Consider the following 23,963-nt stretch of genomic DNA (forward strand, 5'->3'; position numbering starts at 1 on the left):
AACGTCCAACTTCAGCTCAGGTCATGATCTCTGGGTTTGTGGGTTCGAGCCCTGCGTCAGGCTCTGTGCTGACAGCTCAGAACGTGGGGCCTGTTTCGGATTCTATGTCCTCCTCTCTCTGCCCCTCCCTGGCTCATTCTCTCTCTCTCTCTCTCTTTCTCGGTCTCTCAAAAATAAATAAGCATTGAAAAAATTTTTAAAAAATATATATATGTCTTTTCAGAGACTTGAGGGCAGAGCAGGCCCTCCAAAACCCATCAGTAACTCTTGATCCTGTGGTACCCACGGAGGCCTGGATTATTAACCAGCAAAATGAGATCGTCCCTGCGATGGGTTGGTGTGAGGGACAAATAAACAAACACCACGAGACTGCTTTGTGCGCTGTAAAAGGTTACACCAACGTTACCATTATGCCAAAGGCTTTTGCTTATTTTTAAACAGATTCTTAGGTAGTGTTTAATATGTGCCACTGTTCTAAGTGCTTCAGGAACATCATCCAATTTAATTGCCGTAAGAATCCAATGAGGTAGACGCTATCATTATCACCTCCGTTGACGGATGAGCGGTGGGTGCTGTGCTGGTAAATGTCTGCCAATCGCATCTCTGTGGGGGAAGTAGGTGCTCATTTGTGGTCGTTTTCAATTCCTGTGGTGTCAATGCTCCCACTGTGCCCGATTTCCAGGCACCAGTGTGATCTCGCTGAACGCAGAATTGGGAGTAGAGGAGAAGAGGCACATCACTGTCTCGAATTTCCAGCATGAAGAGACGGCAGACGTGATCAACCTCCAGAGCACGGATGATAGAAATGCAGTCAAATAATGCTCAAGTGATGAGTCTTTATTATTTATTGCCTTTGGGTTTTTTTAAAGTTTTTTTTTTAACATTTATTCATTTTTGAGAGACAGAGAGAGGCAGAGCATGAGCGGGGGAGGGGCGGAGAGAGAGGGAGTCACAGAATCCGAAGCGGGTTCCGGGCTCTGAGCCATCAGCACAGAGCCCGATGCGGGGCTCGAACCCACGAACCACGAGATCACGACCTAAGCCGAAGTTGGACGCCCAACCGACGGAGCCACCCAGGCGCCCCTTATTGCCTGTTTTCAATTAAAAAAAATTGAATTCTGAGTTTATGCAATTTTTAATAATGACTGTACTGAACAAGTGACGCAAATGACACAAAATGTCTAAAACTTTAGCGGTCAGTTCTTCCAAGTCAGCATCAGCTGATGCCAACGCACCACCTGTGGGGAAACTGAGGCACAGAGAGGTCAAGCGATTTGCAGAGTTAAGTCACACAGTTGGGCTGCCTCTAGGGTCCAGCCTGACTGCGCACGATGAACGTTAAGAAATACACGAACCTTCCCCGCCACGCGTACGCGTATACGATTCAGTGAATTCTCACTGCCCACCAACTGATGACTTAGATTCATCCAGAGGAGCCAAAAGCAAAGTAGCACACGGCCTTGCAGACCCAAGGGGGACCTGGGTCTACCAAACAGAGCTCCTAAGGCTGATTTAACTTGAGTAGGACACCAGAGGACACTGCTAAAAAAAAAAAAAAAAAACGCAGTCCTACCACTCTGATCAAATTACCAGTGAGAAGAATCAGTCCACTGGGGGGGAAAAAATACTGTTTTTAACAGACATACCACTTCCATATTGGAGGTGCTTGTCTGGCTGGGAGTCCGGAGTCCCTCGCTCCTAAGACATTCACTGCGGGTCTTCAAACAAGCTGTTCTATTTTTCCCATACGCATCTCACCGCTGACAAGTCTCTTACCAGAGACTGGCTGGGCAGTTGGGACACGGTGCAAAATGAGTCCTGTTTTCTCGATTTTTAGTCGAGCTCCTTCTGATAAACCCCTTCCAATCATCTTGCACATAGTGTCCCCGTACGTCCCCCGGTCTGCGCCTAGGGCGGTGTCTGTCCCACCGCACCCAACTGGAGAAGCACATCTCGCATCGTGACCGCAGGCTGGAAACTCTGAATGGCGGTTGTGGTTTGATACTTTCCTACAGTAGGTGCTTCTATTTTTAGTATCTCTCGACAACCATCCTACTAAGTCAACGGGGTTGTCCAAAACCACAGATGAGGGAAGTAAAGGTTGGCACCGAAGTGGAACAGTGCTTTATGAGATTTGGTATTGAAGACCTTGTCTGAATTGGCCCGACCTGACACTGGGATAACCCGGAAGGGCTTCTGTTACCTCCCATCGGCGGTCATTGGTGAAAATCTCATCACTGGCTAGGTCCAGCTGGTTCCATTCCAGAAGAAGCTTCAGCTGCCCGTTCCAGTTATCCTTATCTTGTTCATTGGTGCTAAAGGCTGTAGGAGGACAGGGAAGGAAATCGACGCCCCAGAAAAAAGAGAGTCAGAATTGGCCACGCAGCCAATTATCAGAGCCATTTATAAAGGAGATTCTAAAGCATGTTCTCTTAGAATCTGACACTCAGAATTGTCATTTCTTAGCCACATTCTCTATGGTACTCACTCTTGTCCATATTCTGTATGTCCTAAAGTATATAATGAAGATCAGTTCAGACGTTAATATGTTTCCATTTCATATCCTAACAGTGTATGCTATGCTGATGTTTTCCACAGATTCAGACTCCATAAATGTTACATTTCAAGGACCCTGTCTGACTTAAATCATATCTAAATCTATGAAACAATGAGCCATAGTATAACAACGTTCTCATGGTCTTTTCCAGAGCTAATATATTCTGTATCTATGTTTCTCTACAAATATAATCCCATGTTAATAAATACACTGAAACAGCCAATTTTCTGGCAAACACAGCAAGAATAATGCTAATAAATGGCTAATGCTTAAATCACACTTCCTAGTGCCTTACCCTACTCTGCATACCTCACATCTCTTACTCAGCTGGCTCAACTCTACGTGGTCTTGGCCAACGATTGCTTTACTGTGGGTAATACCACCTTGATGGAATTCTAAGACGGCAAAGATCACGGATGAGAATTTTAAAACAGGTTCATCCATGAGCTTCAGGAGGCGCGTAAATTCCTGAAACTGGATGCAAATTTTCTCATGTGTGTGAAGTGTGTGTGCATCTGAGTACACGGAGAGCCCTAGGACAAAGCCCCACAGCTTTTATCAACTCCTGAGACCCAGAGGAAAATTTTAACCCACGGTCGCAGACAGCTCTTTGGAGAGTGCTGGGATCATATTCGACCGGTATTTTAATGACATAAAAATTCTTGTTCTATTAAATACATTCAACCAAGGAGATTTAACGCAGCAGGCCAATAATAGTTATTCTAGCTTCCGATCTATGATAACCAAACTTAAGTGCAAGATTATATTTCAATAAAGCTGTTTGAAGAAATAAGCACAGGCCATTAGAAGCCGCAGAAAGCAACACAAAGCTGAAACTTGAGGCGCTATTTTTACTCACCTTTGTACAAAGCATAGGAAATAGCGTTGCTCACAATTTCATCCCCAGCTTCTTCCATTTTAATAACTGTTAACAGGTGAGAACTTTCGAGAATTTCTTTGAGCTGGCAAGATTTAAAGAGCACTGTCATCAGGCAACTGCTTTCAGACATAAGGAGCACATAAGCTTCTCTCTTTTGGTGAAGACCCTTTTCTTCCATTTTTTTTTAAACACCACATAGAGGGCGTTCCCAATCTCCTTCCCTCCCTTTAGGGCGTCTGTACCCGTAGCGTCTAACCTCCGAACTAGAATAATGAGCCCTTAACCACGACGAGAACAGAGCACTGGTTGTACAAGGGCACACGTGTGAAAGAGCCCCAGCAAAGAGCTGAGACTCAAGGGACTAGGGGTGAGTGTGTGTGTGTGTGTGTGTGTGTGTGTGTGTGCGTGCACGCACGAGCGTGTGCATGTCACAAAGCCTGGCACGCGGTAGGCACTCAATTGTTGAATGAGCAAATAAATGAGGAAAGAGCGACAGAAGCCACAGAAACCAAGGCACCTGGGCGGCTCAGTCACTTCAGCATCCAACTCTTGATTTCTGCTCAGGTCATCATCTCACGGTCCGTGAGTTGGAGCCCAATGTCGGGCTCTGAGCTGACAGCGTGGAACCTGCTTGGGATTCTCTCTCTCTCTGCCCCTCCCCTGCTCTCTCTCTCTCTCAAAATAAATAAATAAACCTTAAAAAAATTTTTTTAAGCTGCAGAAACCAAGTGCGGTCATAAGGCCTTCACCCACGGGAAGCTAAAGTCCAATGTGCACAACAGCCAAGAAGACTTGGTGACTGGAGAAAGAGATAAGGAATTTGCTGTTATCCTTTGTGATTTTTCTGTAATGTTTTATGTTAAAACCCGATCCCAGGGCTTCAGGCGCTGGGGAGCTTGGCCGGAGCTTGATGAGGCAGAGCTCCCCCAGCGGAGGAAGCCGGTTGGGTTTACTGAGCTCCGGGCTGGGGATGGCGGCCCAGCAACGTCTGGAAATGACGATGGGGAGCACCAGAGTGTCACGTGGACCAGGGGAGAGGGGTCTCGGGCCAGGTCGGGAGGATGAAAGCTGTGTGGCAGGCAGGGCCTTGGATTTGGACGTTAGGGGGTGACCGTTCAGCCCGCAGTCTCCTGGGAAGGCCGTGCTGGGGGTTCAGAGGCTCAGATCAAGGAGTGACCAGGAAATAAAGGAAAACTGCCTGACACATCCAGGGTGGGCAGCCCGACGGACAGGCTGGGAGGGGGTGGGGTGAAGGGAAGGGCCCTCTCGCCACACAGGCAGTCCTTGCTCAGAAGGAAAGGGTCCAGCTAGAAATCACAGGTGGAAGGGGTCCAGACCCCCACGATTCTGGGGGCACAAGTGCGGGGGAGACATCTTTTCTCTTGAAAAGAAAAGGAAGAAGGAATACGTGAATATGGATACAGAGCAAACTGACGGGGCCCAGGGACAGCTGCAGGGAATCTTAACTGGGCCCCTCCCTGACACCTCCCTCTTACCTCCTCCAGTCCTGTCCCCCCACTGCAGCCAGTGTGCACTTTCCTGAACACAACCCATCACAATTCGACCTTTCAGGGGCTTCCCATTGCACTTGAACAAGGTCCAAAGTTTGAAACGGTGTTCAAGAAGCTGCCTGGCTTGGTCCCTGGTAAGCTTTCCAGCTTCCACCCTCACTGCCATATTATAGGTCCTTGGGGTAGGCCGTGCTTGCCCTGCACCTCAGGACCTTTGCACATGCTGTTCTAGCCGTTCCAATCCCAGTCCTCACCCCGCTAACTACCTAGCCTTCAGATCACAGCTTCCATATCACCTCCTCTGAGAAGCCTTCCCCTTTCATACCAGGCCAGGCTCCCTTGGCTCGTGCCCTTACAAATCCACGTAACCTTTCTTAAGAACACCCATTTCAGTTCAACCTTATACATTGTAATCACTCAACCTAAACTTTTTTCCAATTTCTGTTCTCTCCGTGCAGACAAGGGCTCTTCCTGCTGGGTATCCTGCTCTTCCTGAAGTGCCTATTCCAGAACCTGGCATCTGGTATACATTCAATAAACATCAACTGCATAAATGCGTAGATGAGTTTGACATAAATGAATGAATGGTATCTAGACTGCTTGATAGATTGGGATACTATGGAGAGTCAACTTCTCGAGAAGGTGAGGAGTGAGCACAGGGGGATAACTCTAGTTGAACTGGTAGAAGGAGAAAGCATGATCGTAGGGAAGAGGTGCCCTGGGTCTCCAGGAAAGGTCAGGAAACCATGAGTGCAGATTTGGGGGTTGGCTGTCCACAAGATCAGTGAGGTCACCCCCAACTAGCCTGGGGGGTTGCCCAACTAATATCTGACTGGATGTATGCATTCACTAATCGATAATTCCACTCTTGACCGTGGTCTTTTGGGAAACCTGTACCAATTGCCAAACTTGATATAAGTGCATAATTAAAATGCCAGACTAATTTTGTATTATTGACGGATGTCTTCTGACGTGATTATAACTATGATAGATCATTAGCATATCAGATATGAATACAAATGAGGTATGAATCCCAGACAGGATAAGTGAAATGTGTCTGATTTTTAGCCTGTTTCAGAATTCCTGCGACAGATTTTCTTAAAGCAGAAATGAAAATCCTTTGTCAAGAGTGGGGGACCTGTTAGATGGCCTCTGTTCTTTGGCCATGATGTGGCTCGGACTCCAGAAGAAGAGTTGCATGAGGAATAGAAGGAAAGTCACTGGAGAGGACCCAGGGCCATCGCTGGTGGGAAGCTAAGAGTTGTCGATTCCTTCCTCTGTGGGTATCCTTGACCCAACCACTGAATTTCTTCCTTCCACCCAGGGAAAGCACCTTGAGTACAGCGCTCAACATACAATGTCGCCATTGATATGCATACTCTGGGATTGCTCTGCTGATATGTTTGGAATCGACTCAGACCATTTAGGTTTCAACACGTGGACAATCAAAAATGTACAACCACTCAGGGAGGGAGGCCTCCTTTTCCTTACCCGTGTATTTGTATGCAGAGCAAGCTCTATCCAAATTAGGCCCTGTGATACTCTCTACCCCTTCACTTACTCCTAGTCAGGTTGAGAGAGTGACATATCTGATTGGTGACTTTCGCCTTGCCTGGCCAGCCCTTTCCTGCGTCTCCACTGGGATCTGCTCCTGGCAGAGTGCCCGTGCTCTTGTCTGCCCTCAGCCACACACCTAGCCTGGGAGACGCAGAAGCTATCCAGGGCCACCTCCGTCTAGGTGGGCTCATCTGTCTCTTTCCAGGGCTCAGCACAAGAAAGCCTGTTATGACTGCACCCCAAGCCACATCTGTCAACCTTGCCTTCATCATCAATGAAGCTGATAAAATTTAACGTCTATCCATCCGATTCTTGTGTCTGTCTCTCAACTGGACTTGGGCCAAGATACAAGAAAATCCCAGCACAAACTTTTATAGAAAACCACCAGCTTTACCTTGTTAATAAAATCGGGGAAAAGCAATAATTCAAGTAGGAATATCATACAAGAATTTGTGGGTCAGGATGCCATTCCACACCAACACCGACTCTGGAAGAAGATGCATCTGTGTTTTCAGTTCTGGATTTCAGGTAATAAGGCTTAATACGGAAAGGACTTTCTTCCTGATTATTTCAGCTAAGTGCCCACTCATATGAAATTACAGAAGACCAGTAGGGTCCCACTGTGTGTTAATTTACCACAGAGTACCAAGCAGCCTAGAAGCCCGGGTTTTTTCTCATTATTTACAAGGCTTTGGTTTGTCTAGGCTTACCTTAAATAATGGCAGAGGCTACCATGAACAAGATTATCTGCACTATTCTAGGATTTCAGTTTGCCGTGTTCGGTATTTTGAGATGCTTTCACAACTAACTACTGTTGAAATACCAATCTAGTTAAGGAATATTTTTTATACTAAATCCAACCTTGAACTCTCATGACAAAATGGGCTCTATGACTAAAATCACCCGCTCATTGCCTATAGCCTGTTTTTTTATCCCTTTATGGATAAATTCCCAAGTGGTAGCCTGTGCTCCTAAAACTATCTAAACATCGAAGACCATTCTGGAATGAGTTGAGGTGAATTCACCCACTAATATTAACGTGAGCTTTCTCATGAACTGAGCGATCAAGAAAATGGAAGCCAGTCCCGGTCAACAGCAGTCATGAAACAGACGGAAAAGTGAGGAGGCATGGCATTATGTTAAAATACTTTTATAGGCTTAGCGATAAGTGTAATAGATATTCCGGTAAGTACCTTTCTTACATGATCTGATAAGAAGTGCGAGAGATTCTGAATGGAATCACAGGCCAATTAATTTAGAAAGGCAATCATTCCATAGTAACAACTCCTCCGGTGAATTTCTAAAACATCATTGCCTGGGATTTCTTGCCTCCCCTCCACTGATACACACAAAATTCAGAAGGTAAACATGTGTCGAAGTCAGGGCGTAAAAGGGTTACCAGCTTTGCAAACAGACTTGACTTTGAACCCCATATGCTACCCCTTACCAGGTACAGAGACTTGGAAGTCATCTAACCTACGCGAGTTTCAATTTCCAGCGAGAAACCTGGTTTGGGCCAGAGTATCACTTCAGTGTCACTGAGAATAGATAAAATAACGCAGCTCTGGCAGAGTCAGGCATGTAAGGCTTCCTCCCTCCCCAAGAATTTAGCTGCCTTCTTCTCGGCACCCGGAAGTCCCCCTAAAGCTCACCCATTTGATCCAACTCTCGGTCTCTTCCTCAGGCAGCCGGGACACCGTGCGGGGTAAGAAGCGCACCAACTTCTCCTTGACCACGGATGACGTCAGCACATCCTCCACCTCCACCAGGCTCGCGATCACGTCCGCAATCTGCCCTGAGCCTTCCACCACCACACAGGGGATTTTACTCTTGATGGAGGTGTTGATGGCCTGGGAGAGGGGAGACAGAGTCGGCCAGAAGGAAAACACACTGATGACCAACACAACGCACTCGGGACCAACGTGGTCGACCAGACACCTTGACACATCTCTGCACATTTTCCTCTGTTTTTTTCTGGTTTTTTTTTTTATTTTGAGAGACAGAGACAGAGCACAAGGCATGGATGGGTAGAGAGAGAAGGAGACACAGAATCCAAAGCAGGCTCCAGGCTCTGAGCTGTCAGCCCAGAGCCCAACGTGGAGCTACAACCCACAAACTGTGAGATCATGACCTGAGCCAAAGTCGGACGCTTAACTGGCCAAGCCACCCAGGCGCCCCTCCTTTGGAGTTTTATTTCAATCAGAAGCAAACCAAATGTTTGCAACTGTTTATGAATGAGAAATATGGGCCAGGTGTATTACACCCTGTGCTAATACCAAATCTCATAATAAGGACACGCGTGACGAGCTTAAGTTCTCCATAATAAGTGCTTTAACATATCTCTACCTACAAAATTGATCATTTCAACTCCTGACATCATAGATTTGCATGACAACTTCTAAAACGGTATTCAATATTATCGCTGACAGCTTATGTGGCATAGGTTAAAAATATTCATGCTCACGAAGTATAAAAATACCTTCAAGCAGCTACATAGTTTCTATTATGTTGACACCCATTTCCCTTAGAATTCCCAAATCATTTTCCTTGCCCCTTTTACAAAAAGAGAATAAAATTAAATTTGCTTCTTATATAAATATGCACCACACTTTTATTTCCACAGAGGTTGGCAGAGGGGAATCGTTCTTCAGAGTCTTAATTCACTTAATAACAAGATAAAGTGATATATATGCCCAGAAGAAACTTTGAGTCCCCAACCTTTAGGAGACACTGAATGCCTTCATGGAGAACATGTCACCCATGGAGCATGTGGTGCCTCATTGGGGCAGACACCAGGGTGTTCCCAGCTCTGCACCCCACTACCTGCCCTGCGGGCAGGTGTCCGCATGCTGGGGCCAGAGTGGGGTGATCAGACAGGGAGCTGTCCCTCCTCTCTCTTGTCCCCTGTTCTGGGCACAGTTACTGGCTGCACAGGTGCTCGGGGAAAATGCCATGGAACTGTAGTGGCCCTCTGGAAATCAGAATTTCAAATCTAAAATTTGAGAGAGAGATAACAAACATAACCATCTTTCAATTACTTTCTCTTCCTCTCTTCCTCTTCTGCTCTTAAAGCGAGTGTATGTCACCTACTGAGAGTTTCATATTGAAAAAAAATCATTTATGTTTCCCTGAAAAGGCTTTCCCTGAAAAATGTTCATTTACCAATGGTCTCAGTAGCAGATATTACAGCAGGTGCTCAATAAATACACATGAATGAATGAATGAATGAATGAGAAGGCCATTGTTATATAAACAAAGAGAAGTGCTAGGTTATGATTCCAAACAACTTGGCCAGGAATTACTTGTAACTCCGGGAGGAGGCTCTGGGAGGGAAGTGGAAGATAAGAATCGTAGTATCTACACAGAATAGTTTGGAAAATGAGGGGGCAGGCAAATCAATGTGAAATTAATTAAAAGGAGGAGTTGAAAATCACTTTCTTGTGACGTCCTATTCCTAAAACTAGGCATCTTCAGCACGACGTGCATGCCTTGAGACACCGACAAAAATGCGATAACACTGATGCATTCTAAAGTCAAGCAGATACCTGGCTGCCGGCAAGATGCTCTCAGTAAGACCAAAGTCTGCACAGATGGGGTGGGAAGCAGAATTCCTGCTTGACTGCTCAACTTGGAAGTGTAGAATTGTTCAGGAAGTGTCTGTGATCTCAGAGTCACTTAGGGTTTGGGGTTCCTTCTTGTGGGTGGAGTCTTTGCAGGCCCAGGAAGCATGTGGATGGGCTTTTGGTGGGTCTGGGAATCCTGATCTGGGGGCAACCTGTGTGTTTATGATCACAGCCCATCTCCACGCACATGGGGTAACCATGGTTTTCCAACATACATGCTGCTTATGATCTGTCTTAGGAGTTAATGTCAACCCTTCTCCTTGGTGGGCTGACAGCCAAAGCCAACATTAAGTATACAGGCTATTCATGTTCTTCCAAAGCCTCTTCTGGAATATTAGAGAACATTGTGTGGCTAAGAGAATACTACCTACTTGCTGTAGTAAAAGAAATTGACCACACAAGCCCCAAAGCCCTGAAAATGCAAATTTTCTGGGTTCGCTTGTTGATCAATCTTCTAGAAAACCAAACCAAGACTCACTTTCAAAGTCTCTTTGCCACCTCCTTGGGCAAAACACACAATGGGGATCTTGCCACCGTAGTTGGAATCTGTAAGGCATAAAATGTAAAACGTACTCATTAGAAGCACTCATCTACTTCAAGAAGAGGTAGACCAGGAGCTTCTGCTCCCTGAGCCCAGGGTGTGAGGTGATGGCCACAGACCTCGGACTGACTACCGGGTGTGAGGTGATGGCCTCAGACCTCAGACTGACTACCGGGTGTGAGGTGATGGCCGCAGACCTCAGACTGACTACCGGGTGTGAGGTGATGGCCTCAGACCTCGGACTGACTACAGGGTGTGAGGTGATGGCCGCAGACCTCAGACTGACTACCGGGTGTGAGGTGATGGCCGCAGACCTCAGACTGACTACCGGGTGTGAGGTGATGGCCTCAGACCTCGGACTGACTACAGGGTGTGAGGTGATGGCCGCAGACCTCAGACTGACTACCGGGTGTGAGGTGATGGCCACAGACCTCAGACTGAATACGGGGTGTGAGGTGATGGCTGCAGATCTCAGACTGACTACCTACCCACTGACCATGACGGATGTGTCTCTGTGCCCAAGCCAGCAACAGCATGACATGGGTCGTATTGCAATTCCTTACTGATATTCAAAAGGCTAACGTCTGTGAATGATTTAGTTTTGCCAGGTTCAAGTGTATCCTTAAAATAATTACACTCTCGCTAATCTGCATAATCCTGTGCTTTCTTGAAGGGGTGAAAACTTTACATGACTATGTGTTCTCTCCAGAAAGAGTATTACCAATACAAATGCCTTCCTTCATGTGTGCCCCACTGAGAAAGGAAACAGGTTGAGAACACCTCCAATGCGTCCCTGTTACTGAGTCTATTACTACATCATGACGTACTCCGGTTCCATAACAGGACACATCTCAACACCAGCATCTCAGCAGTGGGAAGACACAGAGAATTTGCCACTCTATGTGGCAAATAAAGGCTTTTGCTCCATTGTTGCATTGTTCCCTTAAAGTCCACTTTCTAAATCCTGACCTTGAATAGTGCGCTCAGAGATGTACTTCTCCAGCTGATTCCGCAGTTTTGCCTCAACCGTAGGATGTCCGTGGCAGCCATTGTCCACGAGTAACAGATGGGTGTGATTGTTGTCCAGGATATACAGAGGGTCTCTCTTGAAGTCATCCATTATGTACTGAGCTGAAAAATATCCCTGAAAAGTACAGAGAAACTTCTCTTTGAGATTTGTGGCCCAAGATGCAGGATAGCATTTGTATATGTCAATATTAAGGCTAACCCTTCAGGTCCAACTATACTGATGTCTCCTCCCAGAGTGCTAAATGCAGAAGGGTCTTGGAGATCTTATGGAACAGGGCTTCGTTTTAAACATGAAGAAATGAGGGTTCAAAATGGCGGGGTCACTTACTCGTTGTCACATAAATGGCCAGTGACCGTGTAAGGATCACATTTCCAATCTAGTTCTTGTTCCGTTGACCTGTGCTCATCTGTGGAAACTCATTGAAACTGATAGCATTCCAGGAAGTGTGTGTGTGCTTCTGTGTGTGTGTGTTTGTATCCAGATACACACACAGAAATCTGTGAGTGTGTGTATGTATCTACACATGCACACATACATACACTACTTATATTTGTGTGTGGGGGGGGGATACAGGTAGACATTGATATACACACATACATATTTGTCTGGAACCTATCACATGCCAATACCTTTGCCAGGGTCTATGGAGTAGAAATTGAACAAGATGGAGTCTTTGCTCTTTAGAAGCCCATAGTTACAAGGCCAAAAAACCGAGGCAATTAAAGAGATATTTTGTCCTAACACTTAATTCCATACAATAAACAAGTGCGGGGGTAGCATGAAGAAAGGAATTTCTGACCTTCATGTTCCATTCGAAGGTGTTTGGTTCTTAGAGTATTAGGGTTGCATTAAAAGATGTTCAATCTTGGGGCGCCCGGGTGGCTCAGTCAGTTAAGCGTCCAACTCTTGATTTCAGCTCAGGTCATGATCTCATGGTTGTGAGATGGGAACCCACGTCAAGCTCTGAGCTGGCATGGAGCCTGCTTAGGATTCTCTCTCCCTCTCCCTCTGCCCCTCCTCTACTCACACACATGCACTCTCGCTCTCTCTCTCTCTCTCTTGCTCTCTGTCACTTTGTCTCTTAAAAAAAAAAAAAGACGTTCAATCTGAACTCCAAGAATATAAGCAAAGTTTATAAGGGATGATTCAATAGGGAGAGGAAGGTTACTGCCTAGTTACGCCATATGTATTCAATCAGAACAAAAGAAGAATGAAAACAAAATCCAAATATTACAGTTCTCCTCTGAAAGTGGTCCTGGCCCAGTCAGGAGCTCCAATCAGGAGAGTCCTGGAAATGACAAATGGGATAATATTTGCAAGACAGGGCTCTGGGCACTTGACAGGGGAGCCCTGTAAACTTTCCTGGAACAAATCATTCCTATTCCATTTATATTCTTCCAGAACATAACACTAATTCCAAAACCTCAACGAGGGAAGAATCACACAAGGAAAAGCCAAAGACCACACTCTCTAATGAATAAGGATACCAAACTCCTAACAAAGCATTGGATGATTAAACCCAGTTAAGATTATTAAGGAAAAATTAGCATTGTTTCTAAGATTAAGTCCATTAGATTATGGCTTCAAGGGGAAAATTCCAACCCAACAGATGCAAAAAGACACTTTGTACCCAACATTCACTCTGGATTTAAAAAATTATAAACTGGAGGGGCACCTGGGTGGCTCAGTTGGTCGGGCGGCTGACTTCGGCTCAGGTCATGATCTTGCAGTCCTTGAGTTCACGCCCCATGTCAGGCTCTGTGCTGACAGCTCGGAGCCTGGAGCCTGCTTCGGATTCTGTCTCCCTCTCTCTCTGCCCCTTCCCCACTCATGCCCTGTCTCGCTCTGTCTCTCAAAAATAAATGTTAAAAAAAGTTATAAACTGGAAATAAAAGGATGATGCCTTACGATACTTTCTGAAAATACATGTATATTGAAGCTTTCACCAAATCCTGTTTACTGGTGAAAATACTAGCCTCGTTCCTACCACCATGACACCAGGTATTTTGAATGCCCATTGGGATACTTGCTATGATCACTGGTATTTAACATCACACTGGACATTTTAGCCCAGGCATCAAGACAAGCAAAAAATGCAAGATACAATTAAATGGAAGAGTTGCATTTAGAAGTAACACTTTTATCAGTAATATAGTCGCAAACATAGAACACTCAGAGAATCTACTGAAAAAAAAGAATTCATAAAACATTTGATTCAAAACAACAAATAAATCCCTTTTTATATAAAAAACAGCCTACAAAATTACATTGAATGAGGACCTCATTCACAATAATAACAAAAATACATAATCACTAGAAATAACATTAAGAAGAAATATGTAGGTCTTAATGAGGAAAAGTGTAAAGCTTTCCTCAAAGACACAGACTTGCAGAAACTGAGAGATATCCTATCATTGGAAGGAGACTCAATATTACAACAATTTCAATTTTCCTGCATCAGATTATAGGTTTTAACATGATTCCCACTCAGTGAGTATGAAATTTTATTGTGTTGTTTTGCCTCATGGTTTGTCTTTGTGGTTGTGCTTTGACAAAGGGATTTTATTTATTCTTTTTTTTAATTTTTTAATGTTTATTTATTTTAGAGAGAGACGGAGACAGAATGCAAGTGGGTTAGGGGCAGAGAGAGAGAGAGACACAGAATCCGAAGCAGGATCCAGGCTCTGAGCTATCAGCACAGAGCTTGATGCAGGGCTCGAACTCATGAGAGCCGTGAGATCACGACCTGAGCCAAAGTCAGAAACTCAACCAACTGAGCCACCCAGGCACGCCTCACAAAGGGATTTTAAAGTTTAAATACCAAGAATAAGGAGAGGCGTGAGCTCTTTTTTCATGCATGGGTATTGCAACACTACTTTGGAAAGTGTAGCACTGACTCCAGAAAAAAGAAAAAACAGCTAATGGAAAATGAGAAAAAGCCCAAAAGAGATCCTCAAAATATATAAAACTTCAGTGTTTGTGAAATGTGGTATTGTTTCAGACCAGCTAAGTCCGGGTCCTGGTATAGACCGTCTACTAGGAAGGGGGGGTTGTAAGCCACGAATAGAGACCACAAAGGAAGATCCGGTCAACAAAGTAAACAACTGCCACAAAAGACCAAACACTCTTTTTCAGGGAAGACAGAAAAGAAACAAAGAAGTCCTATGTGTTGGCTGTGAAACCACTGTAAATCACCAGAGATTATCATTAACAGACACATAAAGGAAAACAAACTAATGCTATAATTTGAGTATTTAAAAATAATACACACTCACTGTAGGAAACATGGAAAATGCAGGCAAGTACAAGAAAAATTAAAATCATGTTTAATTCCACAACTCAGTGGTCAGCACCATCAAGACTTTAGGGAACTTCTGTCTTTCCTAGGCACACAGATTAATTTACGTAGCTTTCATAATTTTTTATTTAAAACTGCAAATATTTTCCATACCATCAGAAAACCTTTGGAAGTATTATTTTCCACAATTTTCCTTCATGTTTATAAAGTAATCTACCAGAAGATCCCTCTGATATTGAGATTCCCAGCTCTTTAGGTTTCTGTCAATTCTTGATATCGTCAGAAATATTTTAATCATCTGTTTGTCTAAATATTAAATTCCTAGTGAGATATTTGTAAGTACGGTATGAACAGTTTTCACATGCTTGATATATACTTTGCAATGGTTTTCCAGAAAGGGTACCGATCTGTTCTTTCTCCAGCAATGTATAAGGATCTCACACTTCTGTATGTGTTGGAGACTATTATAAACATCTTTGAAATTAACCAATAATAGAGTTTTAAAATTTTTTTCTGGGTGAAGCCATCTGGCCCAGAGCAATTTTGGAGCTTTTTACTTCCCTTTAAGCTCGTTCATTGATAATTCATCTAGTCAGATTTTCTAGTTCTTCTTGTTGAAATGGGTTTTGAAAATTATAGTTTTACAGAAAAATATAAATTCCCATGAGATTTTCAAATTTTTTGGCATACAATTATGTTACATCCACACAATTTTTCTCAATATTTGTTATCATGTTCGAATTCTCGGTTTTATTTATTCCTTAAATTAAATTGTTAAAATGATTTCGGGGAATAAAGAATATTTCTATTCTTCCTCTTTTTTCTTTTCTAATTTAGTTCCGATCAAATATTTTTTTTTCTTCCTGCTCCTCTTAAGTTTTGTTAGAGTGTCATTTTTCAAACCCATTAATTTGAACACGATGGTGGTTAAAAGGCCGTGAACCATGTTTCTGCCACTTACTAGCCATGTAAAAAAAAGAAAATTTCTTACTTTCTCTATGCCTTAATCTTCTCATCTATAATGAGAAGGTAACAGTAGCACTTAACTCCTTGTTGAGTTAGTTTCAGTGTTGTGAAGATTATTATTAATATCATTGGATTATTTTCTTTATTTTTGCTAATAAAGGTATAGGACTATGCATTTCACTCTGAGGGCAGCTTTGGCCATATATTGTTAGTCCTTGCATATAATATTTTCATTTCCACTGCTTTCTAAGTGACTTGCAATTATATTTTTTGAAAGCTCATTTTTGACCCAATAGTTATTTAGCAAGGGGTTGCTAGTTTGTTTCTTGCTTCCCAAGTGATTGGAACTCTCTGTTTAATCTTTGCATACTCATGTTACATTATACTTGTTGATAGAGGATGGGCCTCATAAACTGCCATGAGGGAAACACTGAAGTCTTTTGTGGTCGTTGTTCCAGTCCAGGGGGATTGGTAGTTGGTACATAAAGTACCTACTTTCTGGGGTTGCTCTTGTGATTTTATGAATTCATATATAGAATATATCCACCACGACAGTGGTGATTCTCCAACACGAAGCTGATGCCCAGGACAAACATGGCTGAGAGACAAACAATGCGATCTTTCCCACACAGCCTGCCCACTGTCCTCAGAATTCTACCAGGCGACACTCATCCTGAAGTTGGCATTTGATGTGAGATGATTTTGCCTTCCCTGGCTGCGTGTCCAGCAATAACAAATAAAAGCTACCATTGACTTTGCACAGTTATGCCATCCCATACAAGGTTATTATCATAAAATAATACAAGGTTATTATTATAAAAATTCAAAGAGAACTCGCTCAAGACTATGTAGCTAGAAAAAGTCTACTCTGTGTGCAAAGCCCATCCTCCAGCCACCCCACCAGGCTGCCTCCTGGAAGATTCTCCGGAATGGCTCCTCGCTTTCCTCGGTCCCTTCTACACCTCAAAAATACAGATGTAATATCATTTAAAGAAAAATAAAAAGAACCAGAGTAATTCTAAAACTCCGCCTAAACTTCTAAGGAGTCCCAAGTGGGAGAAGGTAGAGATTCAATTGGGATTTCTGAACATCTGGCCCAAAGCTTCTAGACAGACATCACCTATTGCTTGAGGAGGCTTGCAACTCACTAGAAACGCTGTTTTCAAAATTCCATGCTTGATACAAAACCTCATAGGTCTACCTTGTATTTAGAACGTGAAATGTGTATTGATTTCTCTCTAAATATGCTCTCAGGAAACTCTGAGGGGAGAACTATTCACAGCCCTCTTAATCCCAAATTAACCAGGGTTCACAGCATTGATTTCAATTCCTGTGAATGTAGCCAGGCAATAAGGGTATGGTGGCCAGAGCTTAAGCCCTCCTGGGACAGACTCAGGTCACAGCTATAAAGAATAAAGAGCCTGACTTTAACACGATATTGCCAGGCAGAAATTTTAATGAACAAAACGCATCCATTGGTAACGGGTGCTCCTTATAAGGCCGACCTCCCCATAAGCTAGCTCCATCACAGAGCCCCAGTGGGCAGGCCAGAGCCCCAGGCCACGGTCTTTCTCCTGTGTGACCTCACAGACCTCCTCCTGTTCCATACCTCGGCGTCGCAATTCCTGAGGAGGGTGTCCCTGTTGGAGACCATGCCCCAAGCCGCTATGCCAATGGCTACGATGTTCTCCTCTGAATTCCTGCTGATGGTGTTGTCTCTCACCACCTCCCCGATGTACTTCATCAGGCCATAATGGGTGCCTCCAGTGAGAATCCACGCACCTGTCAACGAGGGAAGAGAGCAGATAAATGCTCAGCTGGCTCTGAGTATCGTTCTTGTCCTGTGGCCACACACCCCCAAAGAAGCCTCCACCCTGCGAGCACCAGGGCCCAGCACTGCCACCCACACCTTATAATGGGCCTTGCCAAGGGCTGACCGTATGGAGAAGAAGGAAAAGAGGGTCTGAGGAGGCGTTTCTAGAAGATGCTGCTTTTAAAAAGACACAGATTCTGGGAACCGCTCTAGATCTTAAGCATCAGAGTCTCCGGGGGGAATGCGAGGGGCCGAGGGAATCTGCATCCTTAACCAGCTTCTCAGGTAAATCTTATTATGGATAATAAATGTCGGGCCTGAGCCTGCGAGCAGGTGAGGCAATGCCGCCATGGGAAGCAGAGTTCTCTTCTCTCGGACTCCTACCCCAGTGCTATGAGCCTAGGGCCGACAATTGAGCTTTACTTCATAATTATACAACTTTGCACACTGGTATTTTATGGTTTATATTTGGTGATCTTCACAATGTCAAGGGTTTTGCACATTCTTCCTGCTTTGGTTTTTTAAGAAATGCAGAAAATACTTATAAAATATTATTTGGCACAATGATCGAACCTAAAGTCGGAAGTGACCCCGGTCTAACGTGCTAGCCATGAAGGAATCCAGCCTGAGGATGGGCACTGGCATCTCTTGATTAGCTCTGGTGATGGAAGGCTCACTCTGCCCCCAGTTGTTAGAAGGTCCCTTTGTTCACTATTTCTCTCCATTCTCTCTCTTTTTTAATGATTTTTATTTTTGAGAGAGAGAGCGACAGAGACAGAACACGAGCGGGGGAGGGGCAGAGAGAGAAGGAGACAGAATCTGAAGTAGGCTTCATCCAGGCTCTGAGCTGTCCACACAGAGCCTGACACGGCGGTCAAACTCACGAACCGTGAGATCATGAACTGAGCCAGATTCGGACGCTTAACCCACTGAGCCACCCAGGCGTCCCCTGTCTCCGTTCTCTAATTGTACTACTGTCTTTAGCGATAAGGAATGAGTTTAGTCACCTTCCACATAAAAGTCCTTCCCATATTTTTAGGTAAATGCAGCATGGTCCTTAGGACTGTCATACCGGATTCCTGCAGCCACTTCTCAGAGGATGTGAACTCCAGACCCTCGGCACCCAATCTCCTTCCTCGAGACAGATTTTCATCATCAACCTCCCCTTTTCAACCCAGGCAACGGCAAGTGAAGCAGCCTCCACGCGGCCAACGCAGAGGACGAGACTGTCCACGTGCAGCCCAGACCCCCCACCCCTTCACCTCCCTGGATGTTCTCAGGCCAGAGACTTTTGTCCATTTCGGTGCTGTAGTCCCAGCACCTACAACAATTCCTGACACACAGTAGGCGCTCAATAAGTATTCTGAATGAATGACGTGTGTTCAGGACTTAGTAGTAAGGAAAGTGACCTGCTCCGTTTCATACCAGAGTAAGCACCTACTGTAGGTCCCCCTGGTGGGTCAGGAAATTAAGAACAAATGAGGACAACGGCCCAGTTTCCTCTTGGTGTTGAAAGAAAAACTCTTACCTAAAATAAGACGTGTGGGGGCGCCTGGGTGGCTCAGTGGGTTAAGCATCCCACTCTTGGCTTTGGCTCACGTCATGATCTCCTGGTTTGTGTGTTTGAGCCCCACATTGGGCTCTGCACGGACACACGGAGCCTGCTTGGGATTCTCTCTCTCTCTCTCTCTCTCTGTCTCTCTCTCTGCCCCTCCCCTGCTCTTTCTCTCTCTCTGCCCCTCCCCTGGTCATTCTCTCTCTCTCTCTCTCTCTCTCTCTCTCAAAATAAATAAATAAACTTTTAAAAATAAAATAAAAGAAGGTATGTGTCCTTAGCTCTCCCAGTTAACTAATTTTTTTAAATATAGTTTATTGTCAAGTTGGCTAACATACAGCATATACAGTGTGCTCCTGGTTTGGGGGGTAGATTCCCATGATTCATGGCTTCCCTGCAACACCCACTGCTCATCCCAGCAAGTGCCCCCCTCAATGCCCATCCCCCATTTTCCCCTCTGCCCCGCCCCCCCATCAACCCTCAGTTTTAATAAAGAAGTTCCTAAAATATTAGGCTTTGATAAACTGAACCTAATCATGAGGAAGCATCAAATCGAATGACGGAACAGTCTGTAAAAACAATGTGTCTGTGTTCTTCAAAACGTCCTGAAAGACCAAGAAACTCTAGATAACAATTCCAGATGAACAAAAGCCTTTCAGTTTGCTTTGACATGAAAAGCGAAATTCAATGGAGTCCACTGAGGGGGAAAAAAGGTGTTTTCGGGTTTTTTTCTCAAAAGGATAATATTGGAATAATTAATTAAAATCAGGACTGTTTTGTAGATAACAGTATTGGGCAGCTAGCTTCCTCAGGTTTGAAAATTGTACTGGGTTATGAGAGAGAACACCCTTGTTCTTGAGAGATTCGTGCTGACATACTTAGGGGCTAAGGGTCGTGATGCCTGCAATGTACTCGCAAATGATTCTTTAAAAATAATATGTGACTGTTTTTTGGGTTTGTTTTTTTTTAATGCTTATTCTTGAGAGAAAGAGTGAGACAGAGCACTAGCAGGGGAGGAGCAGAGAGGGAGACGCAGAATCCAAAGCAGGCTTCGGACTCTAAGCTGTCAGCACAGAGCCCGAGGCGGGGCTCGAACCCATGAACCGTGAGATCATGACCTGAGCCCAAGTCGGAAGCTTAACCGACCGAGCCACCCAGGTGCCCCTTGTGTGACTGTTTTTGAAAAACCGTATGAAAAATGTGAGAAAATGTTACCAAGTGGTCATTCTAAGGGAAGGATGTACACACATTCATTATGTTATTCTTACAACTCTTCTGTAGGTTTGAAATTTTTCATAATAAAAACTGAAAAAGAAAGGAGGTACTAAAGCCGCATATTTCACGTAACAAAGCCACAGCTATTTGTCCTGGTCTCAATTAAACACTTACCTGGCGCCAACCACCTGCCAGGCCTTAACCACTAGTCCCAAAAGCGCATCACTGGTCTCAAAATTAAAGAGCAAAGAAATCAAACTTTCCTGTTTGACGCGCCAGAGTGTTCTGGGTAAAATTTTCCATGCAGAAACAACACAATGAAAACCTTAGCTGACTCAAGGAAACAAAAGCACCCACAGGGAAGCCCCTCGGCGCTGTTTGCTTTGGGACCCCCGCCCCCCACCACCTGCCAGAGCCCCCTGTCTGCCCACTCATTTGAGGACCTTGCTTTTAAATAGATCGCGATTGACCGTGTGCTTCTAGAGCCTCTAGGTTCTGCGCATGAGCTGCATTGGGGGATTTCGTTCGGTCGCCCAGCCCAGGGCGGAACCCCAGGACGCGCTGTGCCCGTCCCCGCGCGGGGACCCCGCACCTTTCGACTGCGCGATGTAGATGAGGCGGCTGAAGATCTTGCGCATGCGCGGCTTCAAGGCGAAGTTCTTGGCGCCTCCGGTCACGGAAATGACAAGGTTGGGCGTTTTCAGGTGCCAGTGCTGGGTCAGCAGCTCATAGAGGGTCTCCGCGTCCGTGTCACAGGACAACCGGATATACTGCGGGGAAGGGGGAAGGCGGCAGGGTCAGCGCACCTGTCGCCACAGCCACCTGCTCCTGTGGGGAGGGGCGAGGCAGCTAAGGGGGCCCCGCGGGGAAGTGTAAGAAAAGCACTAGGCTGGGGGGGGGGGGGTGCCTAGGGGATGGGGGCGCCACCGAGGGCCCCCCCCGGGGCCGGCTGGAGAACCTGGGAATTTATCCCACAAGCTGTGGGGCGCCTGTGAAGCTCTGAAGCAGAGCACGTGGGGTTTACATGTTAGGGAATCTTCCAGCACTAGGGCTGACTGCAGACCACGGGACAAGACTGACACAGGGGAGCCAGCCGTGCGCACACAAGAGCTGGCAGTGACCCATCCTGGAGCAGGGGCCTGGGGAGAGACAGCAGTGTGGGTCACCTTCCGGGGCTGCGACCACGGGGCTGGGGTGGGGAGGGGGGTTGAGGCATCCAGACCCAGGCTCCAGGCTGCCTACGGAGGGTACTGCCATGGACACAGAAGACCCAGGGTACGACTTTCCGGCCTCAAACCTTGCTGTGACACCCCTGTAAGAGCCTGACATGTGGGTGTGTACAGGGACAGGGCACCCTATTCGGGGCCATATGTCTTCTCAAGAATGCCACGCGCTACACGAAATGAGACAACTCCCAAAAATGGCCACCGGCCTGCAGCAGCAGCGGGGGGGTCCACGTGGATGTTCCGAGGTCGCCTGCCGTGTGCCCCGGGGAAGGGCCTCTGAGGGACAGCCGGTCACCAGCTGAGTTTTCCAGTCGCACATAAGGTGATCACGGCTTTTTGACTTTCACAAGGTTTCTCTTTTCCTGCAATCGTTTCGGGATTGACTGCCCGTCCCCTCCTGCCTCCACACTGTTGGACAATTCAAGGTACCTCCAAGGATTGTGTTACAAGGTTACCAGGTGCCTCCCTGGTTGTGTTAGTATATGAATCAGCTAAAGCAGAGAACCGTCTCTTACCTTCCCCTTCTTCCCCAGAGTCTCAAACTGAATATCCCCAAAGGCGTCCGTTGGAAATTCCTTGGTGTGTTTCTTGTAATTCCATTTCTCATTTGGGTTGATCTGGGTGCCTTCCACGTGCTGGCTCTGGGCGTAGCCACACTTACACACGTTTTCCCTGAGCGGAATGATACCGAGAAGGAAGGAACAGATCTCGTTAAGCCTACTGGACGGGGTTCATCATGTTTTTAGAGGAAACCGCACAAGATTAGCTTGAATAAACGCACAAAGAGATCTGACCGTCGAGTCTTATTTCCAGACTGTAGTCATCATCTCGGCTGATTGTTTACAAACCACCTTGGTGCCTTAGTCCTGTCGTCTGCTATCCATCCACCAAAAAGCGGGCTCCGGATCGCGAGCTAGGATAGAGGAGTGCCCTCAGGGAGTTGTCTCTGCATAAACAGCCATGAGGTTATTACAGGATTAAGCCTTGGAAGTCTGAAGACCATGACTGACCTTCCTGCGTGGTTCACAACGCGCGGGAGCTCTGAGGCGGGCCTCTGAGGCAGCACCAGACTTTCCGAGGTGAGGTGAGCCCTTCCCCCGGGAGGCAGGGGGCCCCTGGCCGGGGCTCAAAGCGACCCAGAGTTTAGAGAGACCATCCCATCTATACTGGACGTCACCTGCTTGGGAGACTTTCCCCACTTGGGCTGGACAAGGACAAGCTGAGCAACACATGAACACTGTTGCTTCCCATGAAAAGTGCAAGGGAACTAACATGTACGTGTTTGCTAAGTGACACGTGTGACCATATGAAGTTGGAGGAGGATGAAAAAAATAGGCAGTAAGAGGTAAAGGATTGAAAGTCCGCCCTGAGTCAGGCCTGGGTTGAGCTCACTGCACCCAGGGAATCACGGGATGGGAAGCCTGCTCTCCGGTTTGGGGGACCTCTCGGGAACAGCCAGCCTGGCTGTGAGGGGCGGCACAGAATAAGCGGACCCCTCCCCTACCCCAGCACAGTCCTTCTCCCCCCCCCCCCCCCCCTTGCTCGAGAGGGTCAGAAACAGTGGCGCACACTCTGCCGAGGGACTTTCAGGCTGTGGCGGGGCCATACGAGCAAATCAAGGAATAGCAGACGTGGTGACACCAGAAAAAGAAGAAAAAAGCAGTTAAAAAAAAATCTATAAACAAATGCGATGACTACTTGGCTCCTCTAGCCGGGGCTATGAGGCGTCCTGACCACCACGACAAAAATGTCAACGCGGCCAAAGCAACGCTCCCTAGTGAGGCACTGCTCACCCTTCTCCTGCCCCACCCACTGGGCTGCCCCTATTCTTTCTCCCATCAGTCTTTGGACAAGATTCGGGAGGGCACTCGGAATTCAAAGGAGCCACGACCAGTGGAGAAGCAGGACAGAGTTCTGTCCCAAGAGGCTGGAGAGTGGCAAAGGGAGACCCATGTCTGGCCACCGAAATAAGCCAGAGGGGCAGAGCTCTCCTTTTCCAGAGAGGGGAGGAAAGGGATAATGGGGCAAGACAGAGCCACCACCAGTGAGAGGCCAAATGTCCCGATCTGCCCAGGAAAATTCCACTTTATATCTGCTGTTCAAGCCCTGGGAGGGTCAGAGCCTCCATCGTGCTATCAGTGTTCCAAGTCTCAAAGTATGCAGTCACCCTAATCACCAACCTGCTAGAAAA

General features: G+C 46.1%; 1 protein-coding gene across 4 annotated transcripts in view; it reads right to left on the reverse strand.

The window, feature by feature from the left end:
- TRPM8 (transient receptor potential cation channel subfamily M member 8) overlaps nt 1-23,963 on the reverse strand; it is a 94,660-nt gene that overhangs the window by 48,582 nt on the left and 22,115 nt on the right. For all 4 annotated transcript variants that reach the window (XM_047873586.1, XM_047873584.1, XM_047873585.1 and 1 more), the window contains exons 4-11: nt 22,288-22,444; nt 21,139-21,316; nt 17,573-17,745; nt 11,639-11,813; nt 10,607-10,674; nt 8,158-8,355; nt 3,417-3,519; nt 2,204-2,322 (exon numbers count right to left, since the gene is read on the reverse strand). In XM_047873586.1, coding sequence (XP_047729542.1) covers nt 2,204-2,322; nt 3,417-3,519; nt 8,158-8,355; nt 10,607-10,674; nt 11,639-11,813; nt 17,573-17,745; nt 21,139-21,316; nt 22,288-22,444 — 1,171 coding nt within the window. The remainder of the gene's footprint in view (nt 1-2,203; nt 2,323-3,416; nt 3,520-8,157; nt 8,356-10,606; nt 10,675-11,638; nt 11,814-17,572; nt 17,746-21,138; nt 21,317-22,287; nt 22,445-23,963) is intronic.

This window comes from Prionailurus viverrinus, chromosome C1 (genome assembly GCF_022837055.1).
Source record: "Prionailurus viverrinus isolate Anna chromosome C1, UM_Priviv_1.0, whole genome shotgun sequence".
Classification (NCBI taxonomy): Eukaryota; Metazoa; Chordata; class Mammalia; order Carnivora; family Felidae; genus Prionailurus; species Prionailurus viverrinus.